This window comes from Sesamum indicum, linkage group LG13 (genome assembly GCF_000512975.1).
Source record: "Sesamum indicum cultivar Zhongzhi No. 13 linkage group LG13, S_indicum_v1.0, whole genome shotgun sequence".
NCBI lineage: Eukaryota > Viridiplantae > Streptophyta > Magnoliopsida > Lamiales > Pedaliaceae > Sesamum > Sesamum indicum.
In genome coordinates, this window is record NC_026157.1 from 700,604 (window position 1) to 718,150 (window position 17,547).

Genomic DNA, 17,547 nt, shown 5'->3' on the forward strand with positions numbered 1-17,547 from the left:
GGCATTTGTCTAAAAAAATAGGGCACAACAAAAGAAGCTGCAGAAACACCCCTCATCCAAATTCAAGAGAAACACAGGTATTGGCATGTTTTATTTAAGTTAATAACTATTGATATTTATGCACTAAATACTATTTTATATCTTTTTTCAGCATCCAAATGTCCCAACAAATGGAGCTGGACATCACAGCAGCAGAAATCCCACCAAGTGCTACAATTAACCTGAAAGAGGTATTCTTTCAGAGTTTTAAATCTGAATTTACATAAATTGAACTTGAATTTAACTAGTAATTCTCTTGTGCAGATCCCTGCTTCAATAGTCAGACTGGACTGTTACAAAATGAGCATATATTTCCCCTTTCTGATGTATGTATTCATTTAAAAAATACTTCCAATTTGCACAATATATATATTGAAATTATTTCCTATAGATACCACAAGTCTCTCAAAAAGCCTCTCAGTTCATGACATCAACTGAAGGTTCTCAATCAATGACAAATGAGGTACATTAATTACATTTATCATGTATTAAAAGCTATAACCAAACTACTAACTTATCTTATTTTATTGCAGATGCCACAAGCCTTTCAATTCATGACATCAAGTCAAGGTTCCCAATCAAGAAGAAATGAGGTAGCTTAATTACATTTATTATGTATTAAAAAATGTAATTAGACTACTGACTTATCTTATTTTATTGCAGATCCCACAAGCCTCTCAATTCATGACATCAAGTCAAGGTTCCCAATCAAGAACAAATGAGGTAGTTGAATTACATTTATCATGTATTAAAAACTATAGTCATACTACTCACTCTTGTTAATGCAGATGTCTTGAATTTTTCACAAGTTAAGAAGGCCTTCCTTTACTCAACTCACAACATCAAGGCCAGGTTTTGTGCCACCAAGGTCTGCACAGTTCACTTCACCATTTCAGGTAAGTGAATGTGTAATTGGTTTGTGGGCATGCTAATTAATCAAAACTTTATGGATTCAGATGCCCCTACAACCTACACAAAGGCCTGCAGCCACACAACCACCGTCCAATAACAATCACAAGTATTGAAAAATATTTCTTATTCAACGATTTTTTTCACAGTATGTAAATTTTCCCTCATGCAAAACTCCTACTTGCAGGCCCCTCTACAGATGCATTAATCTTTACAGCCTTCAGAGAGGCCAGTGCTTCAGGCTCCAAGAAGGAGAAAACAACCAGTCCCAGTTTTTAAAACAACAAAACTGCAGAAAATGGCTGAAGATTCAAGCATAAACAATAGTTTCCAAAGACAATGTTGCTCATCCATCTGGCCAACTTTGAGTTCCCAGTTGAAGAGCATTTCTGCTTCATATAAACTGGGCACAGTGTCAAATTCATCAAAACACAAGATGCATCAGGGAAGAGGGATTGATATTTAGGGTTGTATCCCTTTCTTTTGGCAAAAGGTTTTGTAAGCTGAATTAACTGGGTTGTCAATAAATTGGAGTTGTCATGTTTGAATATGATAGAGTATTTATGTCTTTATTTAGTAGTATGATGGAGTATTTATGTCTTTTGTGTGAGAAAATTGTCAACAAACTTGGGTTGTCATATTTGACATTTTGGATGAATTAAATGATTCCTTTTTGTTGTTTTTCTACTTCTCTATTTTTTGAAATATATTATTACACGGCATCAACTACAAAATAGAACACAAATTGCATCCATTAAATTGCTACACATTAGTACATACAACAGATAACCACTTCAATAATATTGTAACAACCAAAACAACAAGAACTAAAAAGCACCTTCATCATTCTTTCATTTGCTTCAAGTCTCTTGATATTATATGTCAAATCCATGCATATAAGAAATACTTCTGCAAAATTGTCCTCCATTTTCACCTGTCAGTATTGAATCTCTTCTTCGAATTAGCGAATTGCATTGATGTAGACTGTGAATTTTTTTTTTCCGAAAATATTAATAGGGTCCAACCAACAAAAAAAGTTAGATTAATTTGTTTTACTATTTCAAAACAATTTTCTCTCACTTTCTTTACTTGGACCTACAACTCTAATTGCTTTCAGTAACACTTTGGACTTCTATATTGTAAATCAATTTTTTCATCTTTTTAAGGCGGATGTTCGAAAACTAGAAGACATACTACAAAAATAATAGCAAATACCATAAATGTATATTTAAGAATTAAAAAAAAGAATCTTAAATAATTAATTTGAATGTTTTTGTTACCCGGAAGAAAAAAATAATCTTGCAACAACCCCAACCCTATTTTGGTGTAGAGTAGGGGTGGCAACAAGTCGAGCTCGAGCTCGAGCTCAAGCTGATTTTTTATTTGTTATTATTATTATTATATTAAATAATGGGAATCACCAATTTTTTATATAAATTTATAAGTAATAAAATAGATTGTATAATGTATACTATATTATAAATATATCAAAATATAGTATGAAATTCTAATTAATTGATAAATATAAACTACTGATTAGTTTAGTAGTAATATAATTAGTAAAATGTACAAAAAAAGTCATACTGAACAGTTTAAAGTTATAGAAAAATATCAATTATCTGAAAAAATGCAATTGAAATACATAAAAATATTATATAGTTGAGATTAATATATGTTCACAATTTGCAGTAAATTTATATATTTATAAATGTTAGTATTACATTGTTGAACTACTGAGTTAATTGGACCATCAAAATTCAGATAAGATCGTCATATATGATCAAACTTATAGAAAAATACACTTGATAAAAGTTTTAGACTTATTGGATATACGGATGTCAAGATATCGTACTCGGGACATAAGAATAATCATTCAAGTCGGTGTACATAGAATCAGGCCATGTGATTTTAAATTAAACTGTCCGATATGATTTAATGGACACGATCTTATATATATAGATATATATATTTAAATTTGGTGTGAATTAGGTGCCCAAATTTTAAGATATCGTAATTATTGATTAAATTTTTTGATCTCACTATTATTATCATTATCATTATTTTTAGATTAATTAATAGGAATCACTAAATTTTGACATAAATTTATAAATAATAAAATAGATTACATAATGTATAGTATGTATCCTGATATAAATATAAAACTAAGAAATAGATAAAAAATAATAAGTGTATTACTTGTCAATTCAAAAAAAAAAAATATAATGTAATACAAATATATATTAAAATATAACATAAAGTTTATATATGTCATATTAAATAATAATTTTAATTACAAAAAATATTATAATTTACTAAATTGTTGATTAAATTTATTTTTATATAAAGATTAAATGTATAAATACAAATACCAATAATTTATTATTATCCAAAATAAAATGTATGATATTGATTAATAATTATAATATATGGTCAATTTTGATTATAATAATCAAAATTGATCAGAAGCTCGAGCTGGCTCGACTTGAGTCGAGCTCAAATCAACCTGGCTCGCGAAACTCGAGAGTCGGCTCGTCTCATCTGCCACCGCTAGTGTAGAGTGATTGTGGAAGGATGTCAAGACATATATGTAATGAGGGAGCAAGGCATTTTGGACAAACAAATGATGATCAAAGCTGAAAAAGGGTAAAATAACACCCATCTTCTCATTTCGCTCGTGTGTGTAAACACCTCCCATCAGATTTGGACGGAGGGGTCTTTTGCAGGATTTCAACTTTTACGGAGTCTTTTATAGCTATTGATTTAACATAGGTGAGTTTTATGTAATTTTAGTATAACACAGGAGGTATATGCAGTTTTTTAAAAAATATTTGCTATGACTCATAAATAATGTCTCTTTCATTGTAAGTCTATAAATACATGGACTAAACTCGTTTTTCGGTGTCTTCTCATTATTCAAAAAGTTTTTTCTAAAAATCTTTATTTCGACCATAATTAATTAGTTTACTTTAATTTTGATTACTTGTTCTACATTAGAACCGAATCAAATTAAAATTTTTTGATAAAATTTAAGATTTGGTTGCCAAAATGTTATATTGAAAGCCTAACTAAATTAAACGGTTCAATTTTGTTTGAATTTCTTTTTTGTATTTTGGGAAACTAATTCTTTAGTTTAAAATTAAAAAATTAAATATTAAAAATAATGCTTACAATATAATTTATTTTTCTATTTTTTGATAAGCAAAACAATAAAATAATAGATAAAAATAAATAAAAACATTTAAAGTTAATTATAAAAATACTCCTTGTGTTTGGATTTGTGTTTGAAGTGTTTTGTTTTGTGTTTGAAGATAGAAAGAGAAAAATAGTAAGTGTGTGTTGAAAATAGATGATATGTTTAGATTTATATTTTGGGGTAATTTAAAATATTTTAAAATAAATGGTGTAGGTTTGATATTGGGATTTGGAAACAAAAATCACTGTTTATTGTCAAATCATATATTTTTGTATATAAATATGTATATATATAAATATTTTATATTTATTGTTGTATTTTTGGAAGACAAAAATTACTGTTTATTGTCAAATAATGTCTATTTTATATTATTATATATATATAGAAAGTTGAAAAGTAAAAAAACACACAGATAAAGTGTAAATACAAAAATAAATATTGAGTGTGTTTTATCATGTCTCGAAAAATACAAAAACATGAATCCAAACACTGCAAATATCTTTGATATTCCGTAATAAATGGAAACTAAAAATTAAATTGAGCCGATTATAAAATTTTGGGAAAAATCAAATACCGAATCAAAATTCAATTCTGATTGTGAACCCCTATTCGCACCTAAAGTGCTCTTTTCTCGGGTAAAGATCACTTCCTCGCTTCTCTGAGTCTTACAAAAGCAAAAAGTCACCGTACCAAGCAACTCAGACAGAGAGAGGAGAAATCAGCCCTCTCACCAAGATGACGGCTCGATCTTCTGCGGGAGGAATAATTAACATCTCCGCTACTACCAAGAAGATCGACGTCGATAACAGAATTTCCCTATTGTTTTACTATCGCATCGCTGATAATATTCTCAAGCAGGTAAACCCATTTTGGGATTTTTTGTTTGCAGTAATTATAAAGTTGAATTCATAAATTTTGGAACTTCCGGGGTGTGGTGTCTCTTATGATTTCTATTTTTCGGTGATAACGAGACTTTTCTGTAATGATTTTATATACAAAGTGAACTGGTGATAATGTTAAGGACTTTTATTGTTGAAGAATTGTTTGTTAACTTAAAGGCGTTTGTGTGAATGGGATTCGTAGTAGGTCTTGTTGTTTTCATGAATTGGGCCATATTAGGAGCTCTTAGTTGAGCCTCAGTAGGTGAGTTTTAATGTTTGCTTAGCGAGTCCGATGACCCTGGATCCAGGTGTGCTGGAAAATCCCTGGAATCTATGCAAGGGTACATATCATAAAGAATAAAACAGACTGTTGACCGAGTTTGTGATGATTTCTTGCAGCTTCTATATGGTTGTGCATTGGCATCCATGCTTTTCGGTATTGCATAATGCTTGGTAAATGGAATGACCAATAAAATTGAGATGCCTTTTCAGGCGGTGGATTCTTGCAGATTATCCAAGTTGGTTTTGGGCAATGACTGGTTATATCAAAGAAAATCCTTGCATGATGCTGTGCCCGAAATTGAATGTGAGGTTGAATTGATATGAAGGTTTAGATGAGAGTTGAAAGATGAAACTTTTTAATATATTTTTACCTCGAATAAGTGCTTGGGATTTTGTACATGTCACATTTTACTTTTAATTTAAGGGAACTTTGAACATAGTTTTCTGGATGTTTCAAGAAGTAAGTAAAGTATTCATTAAGGACAAATGAAGCATTGGTATAGGTAACTTTGGGGACTGGGGAATCAGAGTTCCTATAAAGAAGGCAATATAGTGACAATATCGTGTCTCTAACTAGGAGTTACAAGTGAGACAGTGACCAGTTTATGAGCATTCATACATGTTTGAAAGCTACAGCTTGTTTGGTTCTATTTCCAAACAAATGTTTTTGTCTCCACTCTCCAGGTCTCCCCGGAACAAAAATGTGTTTGCTTCAACATTTTCAGGGAATGGAGTTCTCGTCATCCCAAAAATCCCTTTGATAAATCTTCAACATATCGAATCATTACTATACACACATATTGAAATTATTATATTATCTTTATAAATATCTTTATGAATATTTTAACTCTTTACATGAATTAAAATTATATATGTTTTACGTCTTCCAGTCATTTACATTGATATAAGATATATATTTATATACATAGATCTATACTTTTTTTACATTTTCCAATCAATTTCTCATGTCCCACTCCTAAAAGAGTTTGATGTGATACCAGTAGTCATTTATTTCCGACAACACTTTCAGAAACACTATCAAGTATCATCCCACCCCAAATCCCCCAGTCCCTACCAAAAAGACATTTTCTCAAAAGATTTACCCTTAAAACACCTGAAATAACATGAAAAAAAAACATAGATTGGGCTTGATCATTTTGGTTTAGCAGAGACTGCAGAGACAGCAGTATGAATGTTGGGGGACTTATTCTTTCAGCTTTCTTGTGGGCCTGAATGAATTACTGAGCTACTAAAACACCATAGGTCAGTAAATCTTTAAGCTAAATCTGAGCAGCAGGTTAGAAACTCTGAAGTATCTTGTTAAGACAAAGAGTCATTGGAGAATTTATAGGATATACAACTTCTGATTTGGTATCCGATGTTTCACTGATTGATGACATTTATTGTGTTGTTGTTTTACTGATATTGAGATAGCACTATGATGTTTAACAATGGTAGTTGATTGTTCTGGGCGACATACATCATTAATTCCAGATACTAGATGTCGGTAAATTGCAAACACCTGCACTTTCTTGCTTAGACTTACTTTTGTAGTTTGGTGTCTCGGAGGTTGATTTTGGAATTTCTAAGGTTGGTATTCCACTTTAACTCCTGGAAATAGTTTCCCTAAGTTGATCAATTGTCTAGAGCTTATCCAGGATAGTAACTTGCTTTAAAATGAATCAGTTATCTAATCAGTGATATAATGCAAAACATGTGCATTGGTGCCATTCGGTGGTCAAAGGATTTCTCCTAACTATGAATATTTCCTACTCTGATATCTTTAAAGTACAAAAAATTGCTTTTTTCTTGATGTGCATGTGTAGCAATGAGATTCTTTCATATTAATTGTTGTTGAGGTGCTGTTGCTCAGCTTCAAAACTTGGTTTTTGCTTCTTTCACACTGTTGGTCGTTTAATGGCACATACTTCACTATGTCTAGAGAATTTAGGTACAATATTTTAGTTCAAAAGGCAAACCTGCTAGTTTGGTTCTTGTAGAAAGGTTTCTATGTTCTTCTATGATGAATCTGACCTATTCTCAGACTACTTTTTGAGTTTGGTAGTTTGATGTTAAGATTTTTACTACAGTATCTTTGATTATCTATTTTGAGCGCTGTAGCACTGTTTTGGCCCTCAATTAATCTGATGTTAATGGTTTCTAGATGCTAGGCATGCACTAGTTATACATCTCATGTTTCTCCTATAAGTCACATGATTGATTCAATCCGTTGTTGCTCATCATTTTATTTTTGCTCCTACAGCAACATCTATATCATATATCTTCTTAATCAGTGTTTTCAATTGTTTCTAATCATTTCAGGACTTAATTTTATTTTTACCATGTAGGCTGACATCTTTCGTGAAGAAAAGAATATCGTTGACTTGTATGTGATGCTTCTTAGATTTTCAAGGTGAGAAACAATGTCTTGTTGGGATTTTTTGTTTACTTTCGTGAAAATTTCTCACTGTAAATATGTCAGGTAGCATGAAATGTGAAAAGTAGGTTTTTGAAAGCTGCATGTTGTCTTTTGTTTTAGTTTGGTTACTGAGACAATACCTTGCCATCGAGACTATAGAACATCTCCACAAGGGAATAAACTTTATCTCAAAAGGGTAACAACTAAGAACTATTGCTCATCTCCTTATTATTGTTATTGTACTTCTGCTGTTGGTGTTATTGCTGTCATTGTTGTTGCTTTATAATAAGTCTGCCTTTTTCTTTGATCTGCCACTGCAGAAACTAATAACTGCACTGGCTGAGCTTGAGGAACTGAAACCGGCTGTTCAAGCAAAACTTCAGGAGTTGCACAGTAAACAAATTTTTTATAAGCTAAATAAGCAACAGAAGTCCTTGCAAAATGACGTTCTTGAATCTTCAGTTGAATGGCCTGCCACGAAACAAAACTGGAATGGTTTTAGTACAAGCAAGGTACAATTAGTCTACTGGCTGGCACTATCTAATTGGGTTTATTCGTTAGTTTTAAATTGGCTTAGGTGCTGAAACTTTTCTCTATGATTAGCACTGCGTTTAAATGGCCTTGAGAACCAATGTTCTGCAACTAAAAAAAGTTCCGCTGCTAAAAGTTATAAGAAAATGTTCTTTTGCATTGTTCTGCATCTGACAGAGACTAGAGCCTGTTACAAGAACATGTGGATACCAAGTTCCCAAGGCTCTCACCCTTACCAGACCTGTTGAAGATCATTTCCGCAGAATGTAAGATACTCTTCTGACCACTCTACACTTGTTGCGCACAAGGAATGCATGTTTTAGAAAGTATTACACTTGTTGACCACTCTAATCAGACTTGAACTCATAGTTGTCCAAATTGTAGTAGTCATGGTAAGTAACAAGATTGATTGCATCTATAAAGACATTATAATATAGATGGATTTGCAATGTTTTTGTTATCCTGAATCGTTTTTGGCAAAATATTTGGGGGAAATGTATTGAGAAATGCGAACTATGTTTGGTTTTATACTGGAAACTGTTGATGAATGCATCTTTGGAGAAAAATGTGTTAGGTTTCTCGTCTGTGAAGATACATTCAATACTGTAGATATCTATTCATTTCAGCTTTCATCTAGTTAGTGACATTACATCAAGCTTTAGTATTATTACACATTTTTCTATAAATAATAGAATAATGAATGAATAACATATATTTATATCAAGATAATGATTGGCAGATTTAAACATATGTACTGTCCATTAATATGATAATTTGAACATGCGTATCAATAAATATAGAAAATATATTTATAATTGGCTTTTTGAATAAATTGGGGGAAGATGGAGATGTATTTGACTGGAATACAACATTAAAATGTTTGGTTGCATTTTTTGGGGGAATGACACCTTCACCTAAGCAACACCAAAAACAGCCTTGGACATATTAGAACTATATGAACTTTTTCTTAATTCTTTCATTTGATAATTAAGTATTAGAATTTTCAACTGATTAAGATAATTATCATTTGAGAAAAGATTAATATAACTTGAATTTAAATTGAGGTGTTCAGGATTCTGCTGAAAGTGTAATTCCATTTGAGCTGCAACCTCTTAGTATTCTTATTAGTAGTATGGGTAGGTTCTATGTTACCACAGTATTTCAGGAGATATTCATATTAGCTTTAACTTTTTTATTAGCTCAAAAATGTGATCTTTTGTGCATGGTTGATCAAGGACATACAACTTTCATAAGATCCTAATACTATCTTGGGATGGCTTGTCATGTTTCTAGTGACTTTTTGGTTTTAGGCTAACATTTTTAAGTAACTGAATTTGTCATGTTAGCATTTCTCACTCTTTTTTCAACTTTTGTTTGGTGTTTTTTCCCATAGATCATTGAGTATACCTCGTCCAAAGGAGGAAACTCTTTCTAAACATTCTATTTTGGGCCCGAACGGGCTTCGAGGCCAATGGCAACCTCCTAGTAATTATAAGGTGGTAGTATGGCAATCTCTAGCTATATATTGCATTTTATTAAAGCAAAGAGTTATTTTGATTTTATTTTGTAACTGCAGGTTCAGTATCCAAGCAATATAGATCTTTCTCCTCTTCAGATACCAAGGTCAAACTAATATGAGAACTGTAATTTTTACCATTATCTCATTTGAATTTCTAGCAAGACGCTACTTGATTTTGGATTCAGAGTATGAAAAGCATGTGCTGCTATGAATACAGTACTTGGTCCTCGAAAATATAATTACCATGGATAATATTTTAGCCTTTTGTCATCATCTAGATGAACTTCTGGTGATTTGTGAAAGTATGGTTCTGATCCTTCTAGGGATGGTAACACTCAGCAGTCTATCAAAGATGGAACTATGATGAGAGATGATGGCAACTCAGAACAAGAAAGATCAAGTTTGGAATCTGTGGTTCAGCCAAAAAATGATAACCACCTGATTAAAGAACCCGATTCTCTCATTACTTTTGAAACTGTCGAAAGCTGTTTACAAACTGAAATTATTAGACAACCTTCTCCTCCTCCCCTTCTAGCAGATGTACAGGATTTGAACCCAACATCAACTCCAGCCACTCAGACAGAATTTGGGTTGGAAAATGATCCTGGTGATACTTTAGTATGCTCTGAAGATCCTTTACAGCTGCACATTGTAAGGTTTTCATGTATTATTTTCAACCTGAATTTATATTTCCTGTCTGAACTTGATTTTATCTTCAAATATATGTATTCTTTCAATGAAGCTTCCAGAGGTTAGAAACTGATCAATGTACTTGTTCTTGCAACAGTCAACCACACTGATGGACAGTTTTATGAAGCTAGCCAAGTCAAACACAGATAAGAACTTAGAAACGTGTGGCGTCCTGGCGGGTTCCCTTGTAAGTATCACTAATATTTTAATCTTCAGCTCAATGTTTTAGAATTATATATGTTATCGTTTTATATCGTGGAATTATTCTTGGTATTTCATTCTTTGAAAAAAATCATTTCTATTATTTGCCGCAGAGAAACCGAAAATTTTATATCACGGCTCTCATTATCCCAAAGCAAGAATCAACATCAGATTCAGTAAGTCAAATTGCAATACATGCAAATACACACATCCACAAGTTTACTATGTGTGAATTTGGCACTAACTCATTTTTATCAAACAGTGCCAAACAACAAATGAGGAAGAAATATTTGAAGTACAGGACAAGCAGTGTCTTTTTCCCTTGGGATGGATTCACGTAAGTATATCTGTCGTTCGGGTGGGCTAAAGTCAGTCTACTTTCTGCTCTGATTATTAAAGTTTAGAATATATTCTAAAATCTAACACCTTGTTACTCCCTGGTCTGATTGCACCGTGATGTCTTTTTTAATATGACATGAGAAATGATCCAAGAGCTATTAAATTCTATGACTATCTTTACAATAAGGTTTTCTAATTACAATTTTTTTGTTGACTGCAATCTCTCTATAATATATTGTTTTTTATTATCAAGCTTACATGGTTATGACCAACAACCAACTTGTTCAGTTCTTTAATTATGTTTTAACAAATGACCAGGTGAACCAGGCATTCTACCCACCAATATATGTAATGAATGTATCCAGATCACTGATGTTCCCATTTGGGACAAAAAGGACTTCCTAAATTTTATAAGTTAGAATATGGTACAATCACTGTCATTGCTAAATCCACTAAGACCATTCAGTTTCAAATTTATATAATATAATACACCCTATCAACAATTTTCTATGAGTGGGCATGACTTTTTAGGCAGGTAAAGACATGAATTGTACAAATCAGAATATACTCCCATTTTGCCCACCTATACGTATTTGTTTAGAATATGTAATTCAAATACATCTTCATTTCTTGTGTAAAAATCAATTCGAGTATCACACATGACACATCTAAAAATACTGAAAACAGGAAATGAAAACAAAAGCAAATGGACACTTAGTTACTACATCCAATATCAGATGGCCTATTTGAATTGGTGCAGAGCTTGAGATGAGTTGGAAAAGTTAATGCTACTCCGGATGAAGCTTGCACCAGATTCCAGCCTAGGGTTAGTCTGCCATGCAGAACTGCTTAGTTCTTCCTAGTTGGACTGGCTCAAAACTTTGAATGACAGTTGAAAGAAGTTACAAGTTTTGGGTATCTTTGTATCTCTGCCCTCAAAAGTAGTACAGAATTGGTACTAGTGTTACATTATTATTTTAAGGGGTTCATGCCAAAAATAATGCCATAATATGATAAGAGACATTATTTTTTGGATGTCCTAGGAAAGAAATAGAAGCAATAAATTTGGACTATAAAGTAATAACTTCCACATCAGGCTATACAGATGATTATTAGGTCAACCTTCATTTTAGATTTTGTGTATATCTCAAATCTTAAATAGTGTTAAGAAACCCAACCAATTTCAGTATACTTTCCTAGTTTAACCTTGATATGGAGATCCACTAAAGATGGTATTTTTGAAAAAAAGTAAAGGTTTTGGGTATACCATTTATGCTAGTACAGTTCATGGAGCCCATCATTACTTTAAGCGAGAGGATGATTTTGGGGTAAATGAAGTTCTATATTAAGAAGTATGACAGTATTTTGGAAAATCCTTTGTGATTAATAGATTTGGGACATAAGAACTATATCTAATTCACATGTTTAGATACATAATATGCTTTCAGGAAAATGTAGTTTTGTTCTTCTCTAAGATGTATGGCTAATTGTTCACTGGATTCTGTAGAAGCCATATGCATGGACATACCGTTTATAGCATGCCAAGATTGTCGCCCCCATGAATCCTGCTTCAAGAACCACTTATCTGTCATGAAGATTTTGCTATCTCAATCTGATACTTTTGCTCTTCATCCATTCATTAAATTGAATTAGTTACTATAATCTCTGAATTGAGATACTTTTTGTATGAATGTTTCTACTTGTCATTTGGATTTCAATAGATATTTTTCTTTGTATTAAGGTGCTCATATGTATCTATGTCTATAATTGTATTTATATTATGTTATATCATCTATTCGGCTTTCTTCCATTGAGAAGACATCTTTTTTGAATTTATTTAAGTACTCTTACTAACAAATAAGGATTAGTTAGGAGGAAAAATATTAAATTTGAGAAGGGACCTTGTAATAGAAAACAATTGGATTCCTAAATCCTCTAATGCTAAACTAAATGATGATCCAACTAAAACCAAGGCCAAAGATACATCACTCTATGTTTCTACAAGAGATTTCTGAATATTTTAGAAGTTTTTTTTATCACTTGGGGTGATAAGATACAATTGTGATTAAGATTTAAATTAACTACATAATGAGTGTGTTCATGATGATAGAATACATTACACTTGTGTAATTGTATTTTCATACTAAATAAGTGAATAGGTTGAGGGTTTACTACGTAATAATAATGCACATTAAGTGGATAATGAAGTAATATGTTCAAAATTTAGACAAATATATTGGTTTGTAAAAATAGAACAGGACATACTATATGTAACACAAGGTAAAATAAATACTATCTTGAATAATGTTAAATAATAAGCTATAGTATCAACTGAAAATTAGCAAATACACATCATAAACAAAGCACACACACACACACACAGAAAAAAAAAATCCCGTGAACGATCAGCAAGCATTTTCTCAAGGGTGAAATGGATCTCAAAATAAAGAGTAGAATTTGTGAATTGTTTCATTTGCATTCACCTGTTGGAAGAAAGGAAAAATGAACAATCTCCAGTACTGAGCATAGAAGGAATTAGATGGAAGTGAGATATGCATCTTTTTTTTCTAAGGAAGTATAAGAAAAGCAATGGTTTGTTGGAGGAAATTAATTACAAGTCAGGGTCATACTTGACATAGCACACATACTGAAATATAATCAGCATGTGTTGGGCCTTCTCACAGAATAATAACACTCCTCTGGGTTTGATTGCAATCAGTCCACAATCACCACAATGTCGGGCCTTTAATGTTAATATTGGGCCGACCCAAAATGAAGTAAACACGAAATTAGGGGTGATTGTCTTTCGTATCCTTGTTAATAACCTAAATTAAAGGTGCCCTTAAGGGATCTCACAATAAAAGTAAAATTGTTTGATGCTAAAGACATTTTTAGTATAGATTTATTTTTATTACAATCTATTATAGCTCCTTAGGAATAGAAAATATTGGTTAGTAAAATAACAAAAGTAAAATATAGCAATAGGAATAATTTACAAAACAAACCCCAAGCTTTCAAAACTAGCAATTATACACAAAAGAGTTAACACCAGAAATTTGGAAATAAAAAATTCACAAATCTTAGTACATCACAAAATTGCCTATGAAAATTTCTAAACCAAGTGAATTTCTAACTAATTGATTTTATTTTGGTATTGAACAGTTCTTTTTGCATAGCTACTCATTGCTTTCGTGTATCGATTACTTATTAATATAATATCATGGAGGTTGAACAAACAACAAATTCGGTACAGAAATTCGAATAGATAGATAAGATATACTTACTAAATTAGAAGATCCTAATTTCACTTAGTTCCATGTCAAATTATTATGACGTGAATAATTCACGTGCAAGCACAAAATTGAATATGAAGAAAATAAAGTGACAAGTTAAAGAAAATGATATTTGTAAGAATGTGCTAAAGTGAAAGCTGTTTATGAAAATACTTAGTTTAAAATATAACTGTTGACATACAAACAGATGTTGGAGTGCAAGCAGGTTAAAAGAAATTGCCACGAATGTCACTTTCAAATAATATATTTCATACTAAATATTTTTTTGTGTTTCTGGTTATATGAAATGAATCAAATCTTGATTCTTACATATCTTTTTAACTTAACCAAACGCCTCTGAGGTTAAATATTTGGTAAAATTAATAATTTGTGTTCAATTAAAACATGCTAGTGTAAAGCAGATTAATTCTTAAAAGTATTCTAATTGGACTATGTTCTGGAGCCTGAGTTTTCCTTGGCATTATTGTTTGGTGCATATAAAGGATGCATACTATGCTATTGCTGTGGCTCTGATCATTATAGAACTAAAATGCTCTCCTGGTAGCCCTCATGCTTTATGTGGCTCTAGGCCTAAACTTTCCAGATCTTTGAACTCGTGTAGATACCTGATTATCTGCTTCTTGTTTTGCAGACACATCCTACACAATCTTGTTTCATGTCATCAATTGATGTTCACACTCACTACTCATATCAGGTAACCACATCTTGTCTTCTTCTCATTCATCGCCTTTTACATTGATTATCAACTAAGATCCTTCACAATGAAAATAATAGTCTCAGCAGAATCATGTTTGCCATCCTAAGAGGCTGAAATTCCTAAACATGTTGCCCTTGGCCATTCCTTCCCATCATCAGGAGGGCCAATAGGACTCACATCTTTTTGTGCATACATGTGATTGATATGTTGGTTGTTTGATCGTGCAATTTTGGTTTTTATTTTTCTGAACGAATGGTTATTTCTTCTACAGATCATGTTGCCAGAATCTATTGCCATTGTCATGGCTCCAAGAGACAGTTCAAGGTTATTTCTTGATTTGCCCTTTTGAGAATATTACTAGACTCTTCCATTGTGTATGAATAGGATGGATTTGGAAATAGGGATTTGAAATCCTTAATAACAAATCATGCAGGTTTGTTTTGATAATTCCATATTAAAAAGAATTTCAAAAAACTTTCAACTATTATTTTGAACTATATTTTTTAGGATATTGATGGATTTGAAATTATTTTGGTGTGGAGTAATTTGAAATTATTTTATCAAATCCTTTCTGTGATTCCAAATAAATATAGCCTTCTTCGTTTATTGTGGTGAAAACTTGGAATATTAACCGGATATTCATTTGTGAACTCAGAAAGCATGGTATCTTCCGGTTGACTTCAGGTGGGATGACGGTCATCAGGCAGTGTCCAAGGCGCGGGTTTCATTCCCATGATCCCCCTTCCGATGGTAGTCCTATATACAGACATTGTACAGATGTTTATATGAATTCTAGTTTGAAATTTGATGTAATCGATCTACGTTGATTGCTTCATATTGGAGTGATTAATTTGATATTTACTCATTCATGATTATAGTTGAAGCAATTCCTGGTTTTGGTTTTCTTAGTGATTTCGACACTGAAAGAAGCGAATGTATAGTTCTACTGTATATTTCTGGTATTGCTGAATTTGTTATTTTGTATGACTGAACTGCTTTTGCAACTCTTGCACATAGGACCACCAAATTGTTTGTTACTGTTTCTCTTTCCCAAGAGCAGCGACATATACATCATGTTTACGTCCTATTTTCGTAAATTTGTGTTCCTGTCGACTTGGTTAACTTCTGCAGCTTGCTTGATGATACAAAGTGTTTCATAAATGAAGAAATTTAATCTGAAATTTATCATTAAGTTCTCTGTAAATTGAAAATAATATATGTATTTCATTAAGTGGAAGTAAAATTACATTGTTAAATTTATTTTACTAAATAATTGCCTGTGTTATTGCCTCAGTTCTCTATGGTGCGTGGTTCATATTCTTGGATAGATTAATAGATTAGTGGTTCAGCTAACCACAATTTAAACAATTGAATAATATAAATAAAAAATGATTAGTTTCATACCATATATCATATAGGTGATCCCACAAGTTAGATTCACATAAATTCACTAGAAAATGAATAAAGTATCAAAATATATTGCTCTTTTCCAATGATTATAATGATGGATTGTAAGGTATATTTGGATGCACCGATTTGAAATTATAGATTTTAAATCTTTAATATTAAATTTTTTAAATTTGTTTGGATAATTAGGATTTTACATTCTTCGATTTTAATCTTGAACTATTGATGAAGTTTAAATTCTTTTTGAATGAAATTATTTAATAAATTTTTTTCAAATTTTTCCCTCGAATTCATATCCATCAAGTCAAATGCATCCTTAGAGAATTTGAGAGAGAATTTCATAGAAGTAGCCACGAGTGGAAGCTTTGTTTTCTATATTTTGCAGGAAAGAAGGCATACAAGCTTTAAACACAGTGAAGTCTGCCAAAAATATTTGAAAACCCTGCCTACATTTAACCAAACTTATTTAGCTGATGTAGCTATCGTAAGTGGACTAATTAATACAAAAATGGGAGCAACAACTAGTAGTTAAAGCTATAAACGTGAGTTTGAGGCTTTGAGCTAAGAATGAAAAAAACAGTGTTTGTCTGCCTTTATGAGCATTTGTCCAAAATACTGTGAGTTGCAGCAGCATCAGCGAGACCTTCTGTTGGGGGTATTCCCTGTATTTATAGGAGAAAAGTTTCTCTATGGCAGGAGTCTAAGGAGATCAATCTAGTGAGAAGAGTCTCTCTCTGGCGCAAAAAGTGGAATTATGGGGAATAGGGCCCCTTATTATCTGTTCCCGCAACAAACTCCGAAAAAGGGGGCTCTTTACTCAGGTGGGCTCCTATCTGGTGAGGAGTCTCCTCAAGCTACGGAGTACATCCCTCTGAGGGCACCTTGCCTCTTCCGGCTGGACTTAGAGGGCCCTCAGATTGGGCTTCTTCACTGGACCGGCTGACATAGGCTCCACTGCTGGACTTTGGTGCAAAGAGGGGGGGCCTTTTGGGTTGAGCAGAATGGGCCTCTCTTTTGGGCCGGGCTGGATCGTAGGAGGTCCCCTTCTTGGGCCAAGCATAGCGAATTGGACAGGCTGCCTCTCTCATAAACTAGTGGGTCATTACTTGAGCTTAGTGCATCGTTTTGGGTCAATTTCTGTTGGGCC

The 17,547-nt window shown here is 32.4% G+C and overlaps 1 protein-coding gene across 1 annotated transcript; it reads left to right on the forward strand.

Moving 5' to 3' along the window:
• Positions 4,759–16,026, forward strand: LOC105176013 (AMSH-like ubiquitin thioesterase 1). The gene is made up of 14 exons (XM_011098682.2): positions 4,759–4,999; positions 7,653–7,717; positions 7,844–7,919; positions 8,044–8,235; positions 8,432–8,520; positions 9,648–9,750; positions 9,831–9,877; positions 10,097–10,424; positions 10,561–10,650; positions 10,778–10,840; positions 10,927–11,001; positions 14,928–14,990; positions 15,265–15,317; positions 15,649–16,026. The coding sequence occupies exons 1-14, from the start codon at positions 4,877–4,879 to the stop codon at positions 15,818–15,820; spliced, it is 1,539 nt and encodes a 512-aa protein (XP_011096984.1). The 5' UTR covers positions 4,759–4,876; the 3' UTR covers positions 15,821–16,026.

Coding starts and splice junctions, on each gene's coding strand:
- LOC105176013 (XM_011098682.2), top strand. CDS start 4,877: ATGACGGCTCGATCTTCTGCGGGAGGAATAATTAACATCTCCGCTACT. Junction 5,000..7,652: donor CTGATAATATTCTCAAGCAG/GTAAACCCATTT, acceptor TTTACCATGTAG/GCTGACATCTTTCGTGAAGA. Junction 10,425..10,560: donor ATCCTTTACAGCTGCACATT/GTAAGGTTTTCA, acceptor TTCTTGCAACAG/TCAACCACACTGATGGACAG.